Source organism: Vicia villosa, linkage group LG3, assembly GCF_029867415.1.
Source record: "Vicia villosa cultivar HV-30 ecotype Madison, WI linkage group LG3, Vvil1.0, whole genome shotgun sequence".
NCBI lineage: Eukaryota > Viridiplantae > Streptophyta > Magnoliopsida > Fabales > Fabaceae > Vicia > Vicia villosa.
The window spans coordinates 178,750,847-178,763,962 of NC_081182.1; the positions used below are offsets into that span (position 1 = coordinate 178,750,847).

At 35.3% G+C, this 13,116-nt stretch overlaps 1 protein-coding gene across 10 annotated transcripts in view; it reads left to right on the forward strand.

Annotated features, from left to right (window-relative positions):
• Positions 1-1,668: 1,668 nt before the first annotated feature.
• LOC131662621 (protein LEO1 homolog) overlaps positions 1,669-13,116 on the forward strand; it is a 36,214-nt gene continuing 24,766 nt past the window's right edge. For 7 of the 10 annotated variants that reach the window (XR_009301763.1, XR_009301765.1, XR_009301766.1 and 4 more), the window contains exons 1-12: positions 1,671-1,834; positions 2,049-2,341; positions 4,509-4,647; positions 4,740-4,925; positions 5,285-5,461; positions 6,872-7,003; positions 7,069-7,248; positions 7,328-7,456; positions 7,585-7,689; positions 7,820-8,065; positions 8,751-8,888; positions 9,107-9,267. Coding sequence is in view for 1 of the 10 variants with exons in the window: in XM_058932451.1 (XP_058788434.1) it covers positions 1,736-1,834; positions 2,049-2,341; positions 4,509-4,647; positions 4,740-4,925; positions 5,285-5,461; positions 6,872-7,003; positions 7,069-7,248; positions 7,328-7,456; positions 7,585-7,689; positions 7,820-8,065; positions 8,751-8,882 (1,818 nt within the window). In the remaining 9 variants the exon portion in view is untranslated. Of the gene's footprint in view, positions 1,835-2,048; positions 2,342-4,508; positions 4,648-4,739; positions 4,926-5,284; positions 5,462-6,871; positions 7,004-7,068; positions 7,249-7,327; positions 7,457-7,584; positions 7,690-7,819; positions 8,066-8,750; positions 8,889-9,106; positions 11,884-13,116 lie in introns of those variants that run through there. The other 3 variants (XR_009301770.1, XR_009301769.1, XM_058932451.1) reach the window with 3 other exon arrangements.

A 13,116-nucleotide genomic window follows, 5' to 3' on the forward strand; every position in this document is an offset into this window, starting at 1 on the left:
ATTAATATCCCAACCAAGGGAACAACACACTACTACAAAAATAGGGATTGGAATAGAGATTTTACCTCGGTCTGATGGGTGAGGTAGCATAGGTGTAATGTGCAAAGTGTGATATGTAACGCCTCATTTTTATCATATTTATTTTATAATTTAAAAATAAGTGACGTGATATGATGTGAATTGTGGGGTAGAAGACCTTAGAATTAGGTAGTTGTGACGAGAAATTGAGGTTAGAGGTGGTAATGTTTATATATTTTTGTTTTGGGATTATTAGTATTATTATTATTTTAATAGTGATAATAATATGTTTAGTAAATAAATTATATTTGATTAAATAATTATTTAATTGGAGAAGGGCAAGGTTGAAATTATGATTTAGGGGTCCTAGGGTCAGTGTTGGAATAAAATAGAATTGAGAAGAGGGAAGACAAGACAAAACGTAGAAACAAAGATTTATCATAGAAAAGAGAAGAGGAGAAAAGAGCATGAAGAGGCTAGGGCAAATAGAGTTTACTGTAGGAGTCAAGAACCATCGAATCCAAGGTAAGAGTGAGGTTCTAACACTATAAGGGATTATATAATGATGGGTTATGGTAGAGATAAGACTCATAATTATGTGTTCATGTTTTGTGTGAAATTAGATTTTTGTGTGTATGTGATGTTATGATGTTGATGATGAATGATGTGTGAATCCTTTGTAATTTGATGAACTTGTTGTGAAATCGATGAATATGACGATGGGGCAATGTTTACGTCCAAATTTGTGTAGAATAGAGAACTATTTTGGTGTTAAAATTATGGTATAGTAGTAGGGATGTAGTGATATACATGTTAGGTTTCAGTGTAGGATGTTTTGATTTAATCAGTTGCAATCTGCTGTAATCGATGAAATTGATTTGATTAGAAATACATGGTTATGCATGTGTTCAAAATTGTAAACATTGGTGCATTTTAATGTGTCTAAAAACTGGATTTTTGGGTGTAGGAGATGAAATCCTGCAGCAAGAAAAAGTTACAGATTTTTCAATGTCATAGTGTGGAAATCGATTTTCCACCGTGGGAAATCGGTTCCTGAAACGAAAAACACTTAATTTTGCTGCTGGACTGTTGGAAATAGATTTACCACCGTGGGAAATCGATTTCCTGAACGAAAAGTACTTATTTTTGCCACTGGACTGTTGAAAATCGATTTATCCCTGTGAAAATCGATTTCCTGAGAGAAAAATATGTATTTTTGCTTTAATTACTATTAATATAAATAAATTATTAATATTTAGTTGGTAAATCTTAACTCAACCAACGTCTAAAGTCAATATTATTAGCTTGGATATCATTATCAAAATTTAAATTTAATATTATAGAAAATATAAATATAAGTTATTTAAAATTTAAATTTAAGTTTTAAAATTTAAATTTTATTACTACTTGGACAAAACAATTTGCTTAATTTTTTTTTAAGAGGTTAAAGGTAGTACACTATCATCCAATAGAAACAAATCGTTTTTCTATGTCATATAATTTATACTGTCAGTGCATCACCATTTTTTTTTTTTTAATGAAATAACACTTCATACTTCATAGTAATATCTAATGTTTTATTATTAATTAATTTATGTAACTTCTAGAAAATATAAGTGTCAGTTGTGTTCGCTAAGAGCAACACAATTATTTTGCTTTAAACGGTGCTGCTGAAAAACCCCTCACTTTCCCTCCGAAACACACAGCGCACAGAACAATGGGAGGAGAAGAAAAACGGCACCAGATGATGCAGAATCTCTTCGGAGATGAATCCGACGAGGAAGATGAACTCGAATCCAATCCTCAACTCCATTCCGTAAGATCGTCGTCCACTCCGTATTTCCATTATCAACTCACCATTTCCATTATCTCAATATTTTTTTCCATACCCTAGCTTAATTCCGTTTCTTCCTGAAATGCCGCTTGATCTATTTGTTTCAAATTCGATTGTATCTGTGTTGGAAGATTATATTCAAACTTTCGAAATTCATATTTTACAACTGAATTTTCTGGAATTTTGTTTTTTGCAGGATGAAGGAGAGGGAGAGGTAGGCCAAAACGGAGAAGGAGAAGAGGAAGGAGAAGGAGAGGTGGAAATAGAGAGTGAAGGAGAGAGGGAGCAGATTTCTCATGAGATTGAAGAGGAGGTTGGTGATCAGAGAGAACAAGAGAGAGGAGCTAGGGATTCGGATAGTGATGCTAAAGATGATTATAGTCAGCGCGTTGTTACTAGCCGGCGTAGGGATGTTGTTGAAAGTGGATCTGAGGAGAATCATTTCAATGAAAATGATGGCGAAGAAGTTGATGCAGCTAGAAGCCTAAGGTATATCCATCTAGTGTTTTGAGTAGTTAACCACATTGCTGTGTAATGTGTATGTTATTTTTTCTGGTTTTGTTACTCTGTTTATGTGTTGGTGAATTTGTTGGTTTTTTATGGGATGAAATATTTTGTTTATAGCAGTGATGTTTTTGCCACCATAGGGATCTTCCATAAGTTTATTTTTGAAGATGTATTTATTTGTGCAAATTTGTTGTCTGGATGTAAACTTTTGGATGTTATTATGTTTAGAAATAAACAAATGGAATGTACCGGTGTAGTGGCTAAAACGAGGGTGTCAAAAACGATGGGCCCTATTATGTTATGATATTGAATGCGAGAGAATCCGTACTAAGCTTCGTTGGCGTTTATAAATCTACAATGAAATTGATGATTGGCATAGAAGAAGATGGAGAGATGGCGGGCTACTTGGTTAATTGAACTAGGTTTTGTTAATCGTATATATTGTTGTTCTTAGTGTTACTTTACGATGGGATCTAATAATGTTTTGTTATTAATCAAGACTTAGTCTTTGTTTGGATTAATGGGATCTGATAATGTTTTGTTATTGATAAAGACTTAGGCTTTGTTTGGATTGATGAAATCAGATGGAGCGGGTGGTATGAAATGAAATGGAGTGGTATTCCATTGTTTGGATGGTTTAAAGTCGGATGGAGCGGAACAAAATGAATTGGTATGCATTCCATTTCATTCCATCATTTATCACCATATTTCTTTTCCTTCGATTTGGGTGGAATGAAGAATTTGTCTCGTTCCGTGCTAAAATTTCCAAACAATGAAATGGAATTTTCATTCTGCGCCGCTTCATTCAACTCGGCTCCTTTCCATTCCGCTCTCTTCATTTTGTGATATCTAAACATAGCCTAAATTCAGATATATTTTTTTTTTAACAATTGCACGTATAAAAAAGAAAAGTTGAAATGTTACATTAACCAAGTCTTTTAAGATACAAAATTTCAATTTTCACACAAGTTGAAATTAGTTTTGAGCCCAATTTTTCTAGAGTGCTATCTTTTCGTAGAATAGAAAGTTGAAATGTCTTAAAACCACAATTATTCTTCCAAAATATAGTGTTTGACATAAGTTGGAATCAGTTTCTAGAGCTCAATTATTTCTAAAGCGTCCTCATTTTTTGAAATATTTAAGTTAATTTTGTAAGTTAGGAACTAAATATTTCAGAAGTTCCACAAATAAAAACCTGAGTATAAAAAAGAAGTGAAGTGATTTGGTCCCAATATTCCTTTTCCCCTCCTCAGCAAACTCTCAAACCCTAGTCGCTGTTTTGCTTCCCCGTGCCCTCTCTTCTCACCATCAGGAAAAAAAATAACTTGCACACAATAGCTTTAGAGATTGAACACCCTGAGAATGAAAGATAGAGAAATAAACTTATGCGCAACACAGAGACAAAAGCCGAGAGGGGCTTCCGGGTTGCAAGGACTTGCAAACGCAAATGTAGAGAGCCGCAGCGTCCGGCCCCAAGGCTTAACATTACCAATAGTAGTCGATTCTATGTTTCCTCGAGGAAATCACGCAAATTTCACCCGGGTAATCGCTCTTCTGCTGATTGGCCGCGATCCTCGAGTGTGAGAGTCGCGCCTCAGAAACCCCCAACAAGAAGGTTTCACTTTGCATCCAAGTTACAATCCTTCCAGCGACGGCGCGGGTATTAACTGTCTAGATTTTTATATGATTTCGATCAAGATAGATCTGATGACATTATTATTTTTGTAATGTGTAAATTTGCTGCCCCAAATGACCCATCAATTATTGCATTGAGATTTCTAATGGATGATGAAACTTCCTTTTCTGTTTTATATATTAGTAGAAACTCCATGAATTTAATACCTAGTTATTGAAATTAAATACCAATGGAATCTATGATTTTGTAAGTGCATTTCATTTCAGTATTATACAATTTATAATTGATTATATCTGTGTGTGAGTCTAATTTGCAGGATGGGTTGGCTGTGTTGTTCTGTTTCTTATTGTTTGTGTTGATATGCATGTTTTAAAAAGTTATCTTGAATTAGAGGATCAAATAGAACGTAGAAAATTACCGATGACCAAAAATTTATCATGCACAATTCTTTTATGTAGCACAACATTGACACTGAGAAATTATCTTTTTTTTTTTTTATCTAAAAAAATATAGCGGGTCACCTAGAGATGAGAATGATCAAACTCGTGATTTGCATTCTGCCCCGGAAATCCGTGATGTATTTGGTGATTTTGACGATGAAGAGGAGGACATGGGGTATGCAGCTCAGCAGGACATTGGACAAGATTCAAATGTGAGTGTTAGGTGTCAACATTAACATATTTCATTTACATGTTTATTGTTCAAGTTTTAAGAATTAATTATGTAGTTGATTTCTTGTTGTAGAGATATCCAGCGGATGCAGAAGGGAGTTATGGAAAGAGCCTGAGACCAGAGGATATACTTGCTGATGAAGGTCATCAATATGAATTAGAGGAGGAAAACATTGAAATGAAAACTAAAGATAAGCCACTTGGGCCCCCCTTGGAGTTAGAGATTCCATTACGTGAACCACCAGCTCTTCCTAATAAGGTCTGCCTTGTGTGAGACCTGTGTTTTATATGTTATTTTTAAGATGAAGCTGGTTAAAACATTAAGTTTCTACTCTTCTTTTGCATACTTTAAATTTTGTGTTAGTTTAAGGTTGTTATTTGTATCAATGAATGTATGTATTTTGAAATGTTTATAGGAACATCAGAATTTTTTGATAAATTTCTGAAGTTATGTTTGGTGAAAGTGACCCAAGTGATAAGAATTAAACAAGTTTCAATAAAAACGTTATAGTGAATAGATTTTGACATTTGGTATCATTCTATTGGGACCTAACTACAAATAGAACACATTTATTGTTTGATATGCATTCCTGTAAACATCTCTCATATTTGTGGCAGATGAACTTGATTAAAGTTTCCAATATCATGGGTATTGATCCAAAACCTTTTGATCCTAAAACATATGAGGAAGAGGATACCTTTGTAACTGATGAACTTGGAAACAAGAAGCGCATACGCTTGGAGAACAATATTGTACGTTGGAGAGAAGTCAAAAATCCTGATGGCACAACTTCTGTAAGTAATTGTATACTATTTTAGTTTTTGTTTTTATTTTTATATTCCTTCTTTTACATCCATGGTAACATTTACTCTCTTAGTTGTAGCAAGAATTAGGTGGGGTTGGCTATATGGACTATACAATGTCACCGTGTTCTATCACGGACCATTTCTAGATTTAAACCATTTAATTCCAAATCTTTCTCAGTGGTTTGGTCCAGTGTTATCAAATATCCGCAATTGCGGTGCTGCTATAGGTTGTCAATAGCGCGCAATAGCACTGCTTTAGCGGCATAGCGTAACGGCGCGGCCCCTCACGGCTACGCTATTGGTCTTCGAAGCGCTATTGACGATAGCGGTCATAGCCGCTGCTAAAATCACCGTCGTAGTGGCACTAGGGTGGTGTAATAGCGGCGTCATTGTGATTTGATGGCTGCTATTCTCAATTTGGAGCAAAATCGTAAGCTCTAATATTTTTAAACATAATATTTTTTTAAGGCTATGTTGGCCTTTCCACATGTGTTATGCTTCTCTAGTTTCACCTTTTTTTTGCATTGTTCTCCCTTGCAACGTCTTCCATCGCATCTTCTGCATTCTTCGTCGTTTTCCTCTATTTTTTCACTGTTCTCCTCTGCTTCTTCATTGTTTGCCTCTGCCACTGATGCGTTACTGTGTAGGGTTAATATCAATGAAGAGGATGATAATATTGTGTAGGAATACTTTTATAAATTGATTTTGATGGGATATGTGATGTTGCAATTTCTATTTTGAAGTATTTATGTATATATTTAGAATTTATGTTTACTATGTACGTTGTTTTTTAGTCTTCACAATACGGTCATCCTGCAATCCACTATGCAGCTATAGCATTTTAGGGGTTTGGCGCTACATGCCCATTTTCCGAGATTAACAACCTAGGTGCTATAGTGGATATACATAGTGGTTTTTGGGCTTGCCGCAATGGTAATTACCGGCCGATAATACGGGGTTTTCCGCCGTAATCCGCTATAACGGCGCTACAAAGTGGTCTGGTACGGTGGGATTTTGGCTCTTCGCCATCCGCCATGGACAACACTGGTTTGGTCTGTTGTTTTTTTTTAAAATTTTTTTATATATATTATTCATCTCCCTTTTGCTAATGTTATAATGTCTTCTCATGAATCATATTTCAAGATAGTGACATAACAAATAGCCTAATTATGAAATGGCATTTAATATGTATTACTGTTGATATGGTGCAGAAAATCTACCTATTGAATGTGCAATACATTTTCTTTTGCATTGATGTTTTTTTAATTAAGAGTATTGGCAAAATGAGTTCAGGTGTTCTTATTTATTGTTAAATGGTTTTCAACCTTTTAAGGGCAGCTTAGTTTCAGTTGCACTACATCACTTATTTTGTAGTAAAAAGATATTATTCATGATCAGGTTGAAAGCAACGCTCGATTTGTAAGGTGGTCTGATGGTAGTCTTCAGTTGTTAATTGGGAATGAAGTTCTTGACATATCAGAGCAGGATGCCCAGCATGATCAATCACATCTTTTCCTTAGACATGGAAAGGTGAATTTCATTTTTCTCATAACATGTTTGATGATTTACTTTTTCTCATAACATTTTTCTTACAGGGAATCCTGCAATCACAAGGAAGGCTATTACAGAAAATGAGATTTATGCCATCTTCCTTGTCCTCAAATTCTCATCGGTTGTTGACTGCTATTGTTGACTCAAGGCAGAGGAAGGTTTATAAGGTTAAAAACTGTGTTACAGACATTGATCCTGAGAAGGAAAAGGAGGAAAAGGAAAAGGTATAATCAATCATACCAATTAGTCGCATACTTATATTTTGTCTCAAATACAATAGTCTAATTTCCCTATCATTTTCAGGCTGAAAGTCAAACTATTAGGGCTAGCGAACTGCTTAGCCGTAAGCGTGACAAGGTGAATAAAAAATATACTCCAACTGACAGGAGGCCTCAACTTTCTCCTGGGTTTTTAGAGGATGCATTGGACGAGGTATAAATTTAGGAATTGTTGCTGGAGACTCTACTGTCTTTTAGATGTTACGTATTTGCTGCAATATTCTCTAAGCATCTACTTAAACTGTGTCAGTTCCATTATTTATCGACCTTCCCTTTCTTCAGGATGATGAAGCAGATTACTACGATCCTCGTCATAAACAGCGTCACTTTGAGGACGAATTGGAAGCTGAAGTCCGGGCAGAGAAAAGGATTATGAATGCTAAGAAGGTATTATTATTGTCTTTCGGAGTTGTACTTTTCGTTGATTATATTTGTATTAACATTAGTAATGAGGGTTAATGTTGTTGATTATATTTGTATTAACATTAGTAATGAGGGTTAATATCTGGAATTTTAGTCACAGGGACCAAAGAACATCCCCCGTAAGTCATCTATTCCACCAGCAAAATCCTCACGGAACCCATTGGGTTACCCATATGAGAGAGAGGAATCTGAATATGAAACTGATGAAGACGAAGAAGAAGAAATACCTCATTCACGTACGAGGGATGATGATACTGAGCCGGAGTATGAGGACTCTGAAGAAGATGATGAAGAGACTGCTCAAGCCGATTCTGCTGCTTCAGAAGAGGAAGAAGAGGAGGTACTTAAATATTTTATTATATAATTGTTTTCTTTAATTTTAGACTCCAGAGTTATTTCTAATTATATTCCGTTTACATCTTGTCAGTGCACCATTTCCCTTACTTGGTTCGTAAAAACCAATTTTATCTTTGTTTACTTGACTACTTTTGTATCTCCGGATAGGGTGAAACATTTGTGTACATATGTTTTGATCCTTATATGCCTTGGCTCATGTCGGGAACTTCAGAAGTAGGGTGACCATGGGTTTGCATTGATTTGGGTTACGGAAAACTCAGATCCAAACCAATCAAATTTGATTGCTTTTGTTTTAAAAATGGGCAACTGACCCGCCAACTCAATATTCAAATTGGTTTGAGTTGGGTCATCGGGTTTAATAATTTGAAGAGTATGATGAGAAACTGGCCCATATGAGATTTGCGATAGTATTAAGATATTATTATTTTTCTTATTTTGTAAAGATACATTAACCTTTGAATTAGGAAATCAATCAAAGGTTGATATATTAACATATCAATGATTTGTTAAGCATTAACTATTACACTATCCTTTTTTTTTTTGTTCTGTTTAATTGTACATGTCTGTTAGGTTGCTATCTACAGGCATTCACTAATGCACTAACGTTGTGAATAAGTTATTAACTAACATTGTTATGGTTTTAATACTATTTTGATGGTTACTTGTAGGAACCGAAGCATAAGAGTCGGGATTTAAAAGGTAAGGTCAAAAGGAAGGGGTTTGAATCTGAAGAACACTCTCTTCCTAGAAAACCAACCAATCGGCGAATGACCATTGTGTCTGACAGTGACGACGAATGAAATTCTGTAAGTCAGGTTTTCATTCTGTGCTGCCTTAACATAATATAATTCATTATTGTGATTGCGTACTTGCCACGAGATGTGAACCATTTGTTTTGCTGGCAAAAATGAGAACCTTTTGCTATTTTCTCCTCCACACTTTCTATTCATTTTTGTCAACGATTTTCGGGTATGAAATTAGCTGCGCTGTTACTTGTTTCATTCTTTTTTCCCTCATGTTTCAGGTTCTTGCAATTGGAATTTGGAAGGAGCAATGCTTTTTGCTGCAGCACAAGCTGAGATGACGACTCGTTTTGCTTTTTCCCTCCTCTATATTCATGCTTATACAAACTTAAATTTTAAAGTTATAGACACATCAAGAAGAACCACAGGCACACATCAATTGGTAATTTGTCTCAGGTCTTGTTGTATGTTTACATTTCCCAAAACAATGGTCGAATCTTCTCCATAAAGTTGCTAAGCTATATGGAAAGTGATAGGGTGATCAAATCCAAATAAAAACTGCAATTGATAAAAAAAAAACTGAATATTTTTTGATGTGTTTCGATACTCTTTTATGAAAACTGTTTAGATCGGATTGGGTTTCTGTTGTATGTTTGGATCCAGAAATGTAGTAAATTGGGGCCAAATTATTTGACTATATTTGTATGTATTTACATAAATGAGATGTGTTAAAATACGAGAGACTAAGAGACATTTGAATAAACCGTGTGTTTTGAAAAACACTACGGAGACTTTATTATATATAGAGATTATAGCTAATTACATGATATAGTCGATGTAAGACTATCCTATATACAAATATTATTAACACTATATATTTACAAATATCAACACTCCCCATAAGCTTGAGCTTATAAGTTTAAAGCACCAAGCTTGTCACATATATAATTAGTTCTGAGACTTCGCAGGGATTTTGTAAACACATCTGCCAATTGATCATTAGAGTTGACAAAGCTTGTGACGATGTCGTCTGATTCAATTTTCTCTCTGACAGTGACAATCTATCTTAATATGTTTGGTCCTCTAATGGAAGACTGAATTTGAAGCAATGTGCAATGCAACTTGATTATTACAAACAAGTGTTATTGGGCTTGCTTCTTCAATTTGAAGTTCTTTAAGCAACTGTTTTGACCAAATGAGTTTACATGTTGCCATTGCTATGGCCCTATACTCTGCCTCGACGCTTGATCTTGCAATTACGTTTTGTTTCTTACTTTTCTAGGATATAAGGTTTCCTCCAACAAGTACACACTACTCAGAGGTGGATCGTCTATCAATAGGTGACCCTGCCCAATCAGCATCGGAGTATCCAACTATCGGAGTATGTCCTTTATCTTCATACACTAGACCCTGGAGCACATTTAATGTATCTCAGAATCTGGATAACAACATCCACGTGTTCCTGACAAGGGGAATTTAAGATCTGGCTTACCACTCTGACTGTTAAAGAAATTTCCGGACGAGTGACTGTGAGATAATTCAACTTTCCAACCAATCTCCTATACCTTAGTCAAATAGAGACTCTCCCTGATTGGATAGTAGTTTGACACTTGGTTCCATAGGAGTATCAAGTGGTTTAACAATCAACAAACTTGTTTCTTTCAAAATATCCATAGCATATTTCCGCTGAGAAATCACGAAACCACCTTTAGATTGGGCTACCTAAATACCCAAGAAATAGCGGAGTTTATCAAAATCTTTTGTCAGAAATTGATTCGACAAATGTTGTTTCAATTAGGGTTGCCTCCACTTATCAATCATTGCTTGCCTAAACGAAACCACCTTTGAAGAACACGCATTTTATCAATCATTTCTTGCCTCCACTTAGGGTGAGATAATGCTTCATCTAGAGTTTTAGGAAAAGAAACAGAAGACAAAGAAGTATACTGCAAACGGGAAAGACGATGATAACATAAATCAATATAATATGGAGAAAGATTTCGTGTTTGACGCATATCTTTTCGAAGGGCAATTGGAAGATTGGACTCAGGTTGTAGGATCGGGTCCGGTGATGGCGAGAGCGTCAGTGGAGAGTCTGCAATGGCCTCAGGGACATGTACGATCTCAAGGACATTTACGGCCTCAGGGACAGGTACGACAGGTGTTGGTTGACGACGCTGATATGTTTGAAGTAGGCGAGAAGTGTGGGGGGTCAATCGTACGGGTATCTAGCGGGCCAGGTTCCATAGTATGATGGGGAACAATGGCAGATGGGACTTCTAGAAGAGGTGTGGGAGTACTTTCCTGAAGGGGTTCTGAAGTTACTTGGCTGGACTTGAAATATAGAACCAACTCGAAGAAGGTAACATCGGCCGATACGAGGTATTGTTGTAAAGTATATGAATAGCAACGATAACCTTTTTGGTATCGATGATACTCAAGAAAGACACACTTTATTGATCGAGCTGATAGTTTATCAAGATCAGGAGATAAATTGTGTACAAAACATATGTATCCGAAGACTCGGGGAGGAATTGGGTGAAGTGGGGAATTGGAAAAAAGGATTGAATGAGGGATTTTATTGTTAAGGACAGAAGAGGGCATGCGATATATAAGGCAACATGCCTTTAGCACATCATCCCCCCAAAACCGAAGTGGAACATTACCATGGAGAAGTAGGGTCCGAGTGGTTTCTATGAGATGCCGATTTTTGCGTTCGGCTACCATGTTTTGTTGAGGTGTATAAGGGCAAGATGTTTGGTGGAGAATACCATTGTTGGACATAAAAGTTTGAAATTGTTGGAATAAGTATTCACGAGCATTGTCACTTCTTAAGGTACGAATAGACACACCAAATTGAGTTTTTATTTTTTTATAAAATTATTCAAAAATAAAAAATAAATGAGATCTATTTTTCATTATAAATAACCACGTGCAACGTGAAAAATCATCAATAAAAGTGACAAAATACCTAGACTCAAAATAGTATAGACAGTACGTGAGGAACCCTAAACATCGGAGTGAACTAAGTGGGTCCGTTTGGTTCAATGGAGGGGAGGGGAGATAATTTAATAGAGGGGAGAGGAATGGAGGGGAAGGGAGGGTAGAGAATTTAATAAAATATATGTTTGGATCAAAGAAGGGGAGGGGAGAGATTTTTAACATGTATGTTGGGTTCACAAGGGGAGGGGAGGGATTTTAAAATCAATTTACCTTTTTATTCTTACAAATATTGTTATTTGTACTTAGTAAAAATAATTCTAAATAACAATAGTATTGAGTAAATTTCACCAAATAAAAACTTGTTCATTCATAAACCATACTATAACATAAAACAACAACACACATTAGTTGAACTATAGATGTTCAACGCAAATCAAACCATTATCTGATCTTGATGATTCATATAACCCAATAAAACAATTTCTATAATTAAAAATAGATAAAATAATGTTAGAATGTTAAAAAAATTGGACAAATAATATTAGACTTAAAATCTATATTTAGAACATAAATATACTATATTTGTATATTGTTAAAAAAATCTTATTACTATAATATATTGTAAATAAGAACTGATATAAATATGTTATTATTACAAAAAAAATAACATAATATCAAAAAGGAAAATTCAACAAAATAAAAAGGAAAAAACTCACCTGAGAGCAACGCACAAATAGCAACCGCACAATAGAAGAAAAATGAAACGTGAAATAACACAGAAAAAATCTAGTCTTTACTAATTCAATAAGGACAATCTTGGAATTAAAAAAATAATTGAGGATAAAATAGGAAAATAATAAATTTATGATTAATGAATCTTCCCTCCCCTCCAAATCCCTCCAATATGGAGAGGAGCAAAAAGTGAGTTTAGGAGGGATTTTGCTTCCCTCCCGTCCCCTCCCCTTATAGAAAATGAACCAAACACATATTTATTAATATCCCCTCCCTTCCTTCCATCTACTCTCATCCAAACGAACTCTACAACAAAAGAGGACGAAGCTCGTTTATTGCCTCGATTGGGAAATTGACTACGAGCGCGTTTCCCTAACTGACAGGACTCAATATAAGTTTAACTGAGAGAACTCAATGTAAGTTAGATACCTTCGATAAATTTGACACCAACTTATGTAGTTTGGAAAGACTGAGATGACCTAACTGAGCATGGATAGTGAATGGAGAATCTTTGGCTGAGCATTATGTCTGAGATGACACTGAAAGGTAATAAAGGTCTTGAGACTCATATCTGATGCCAATCGTCCGTCCCGAACTCCGATCCTGCAAGTTAACA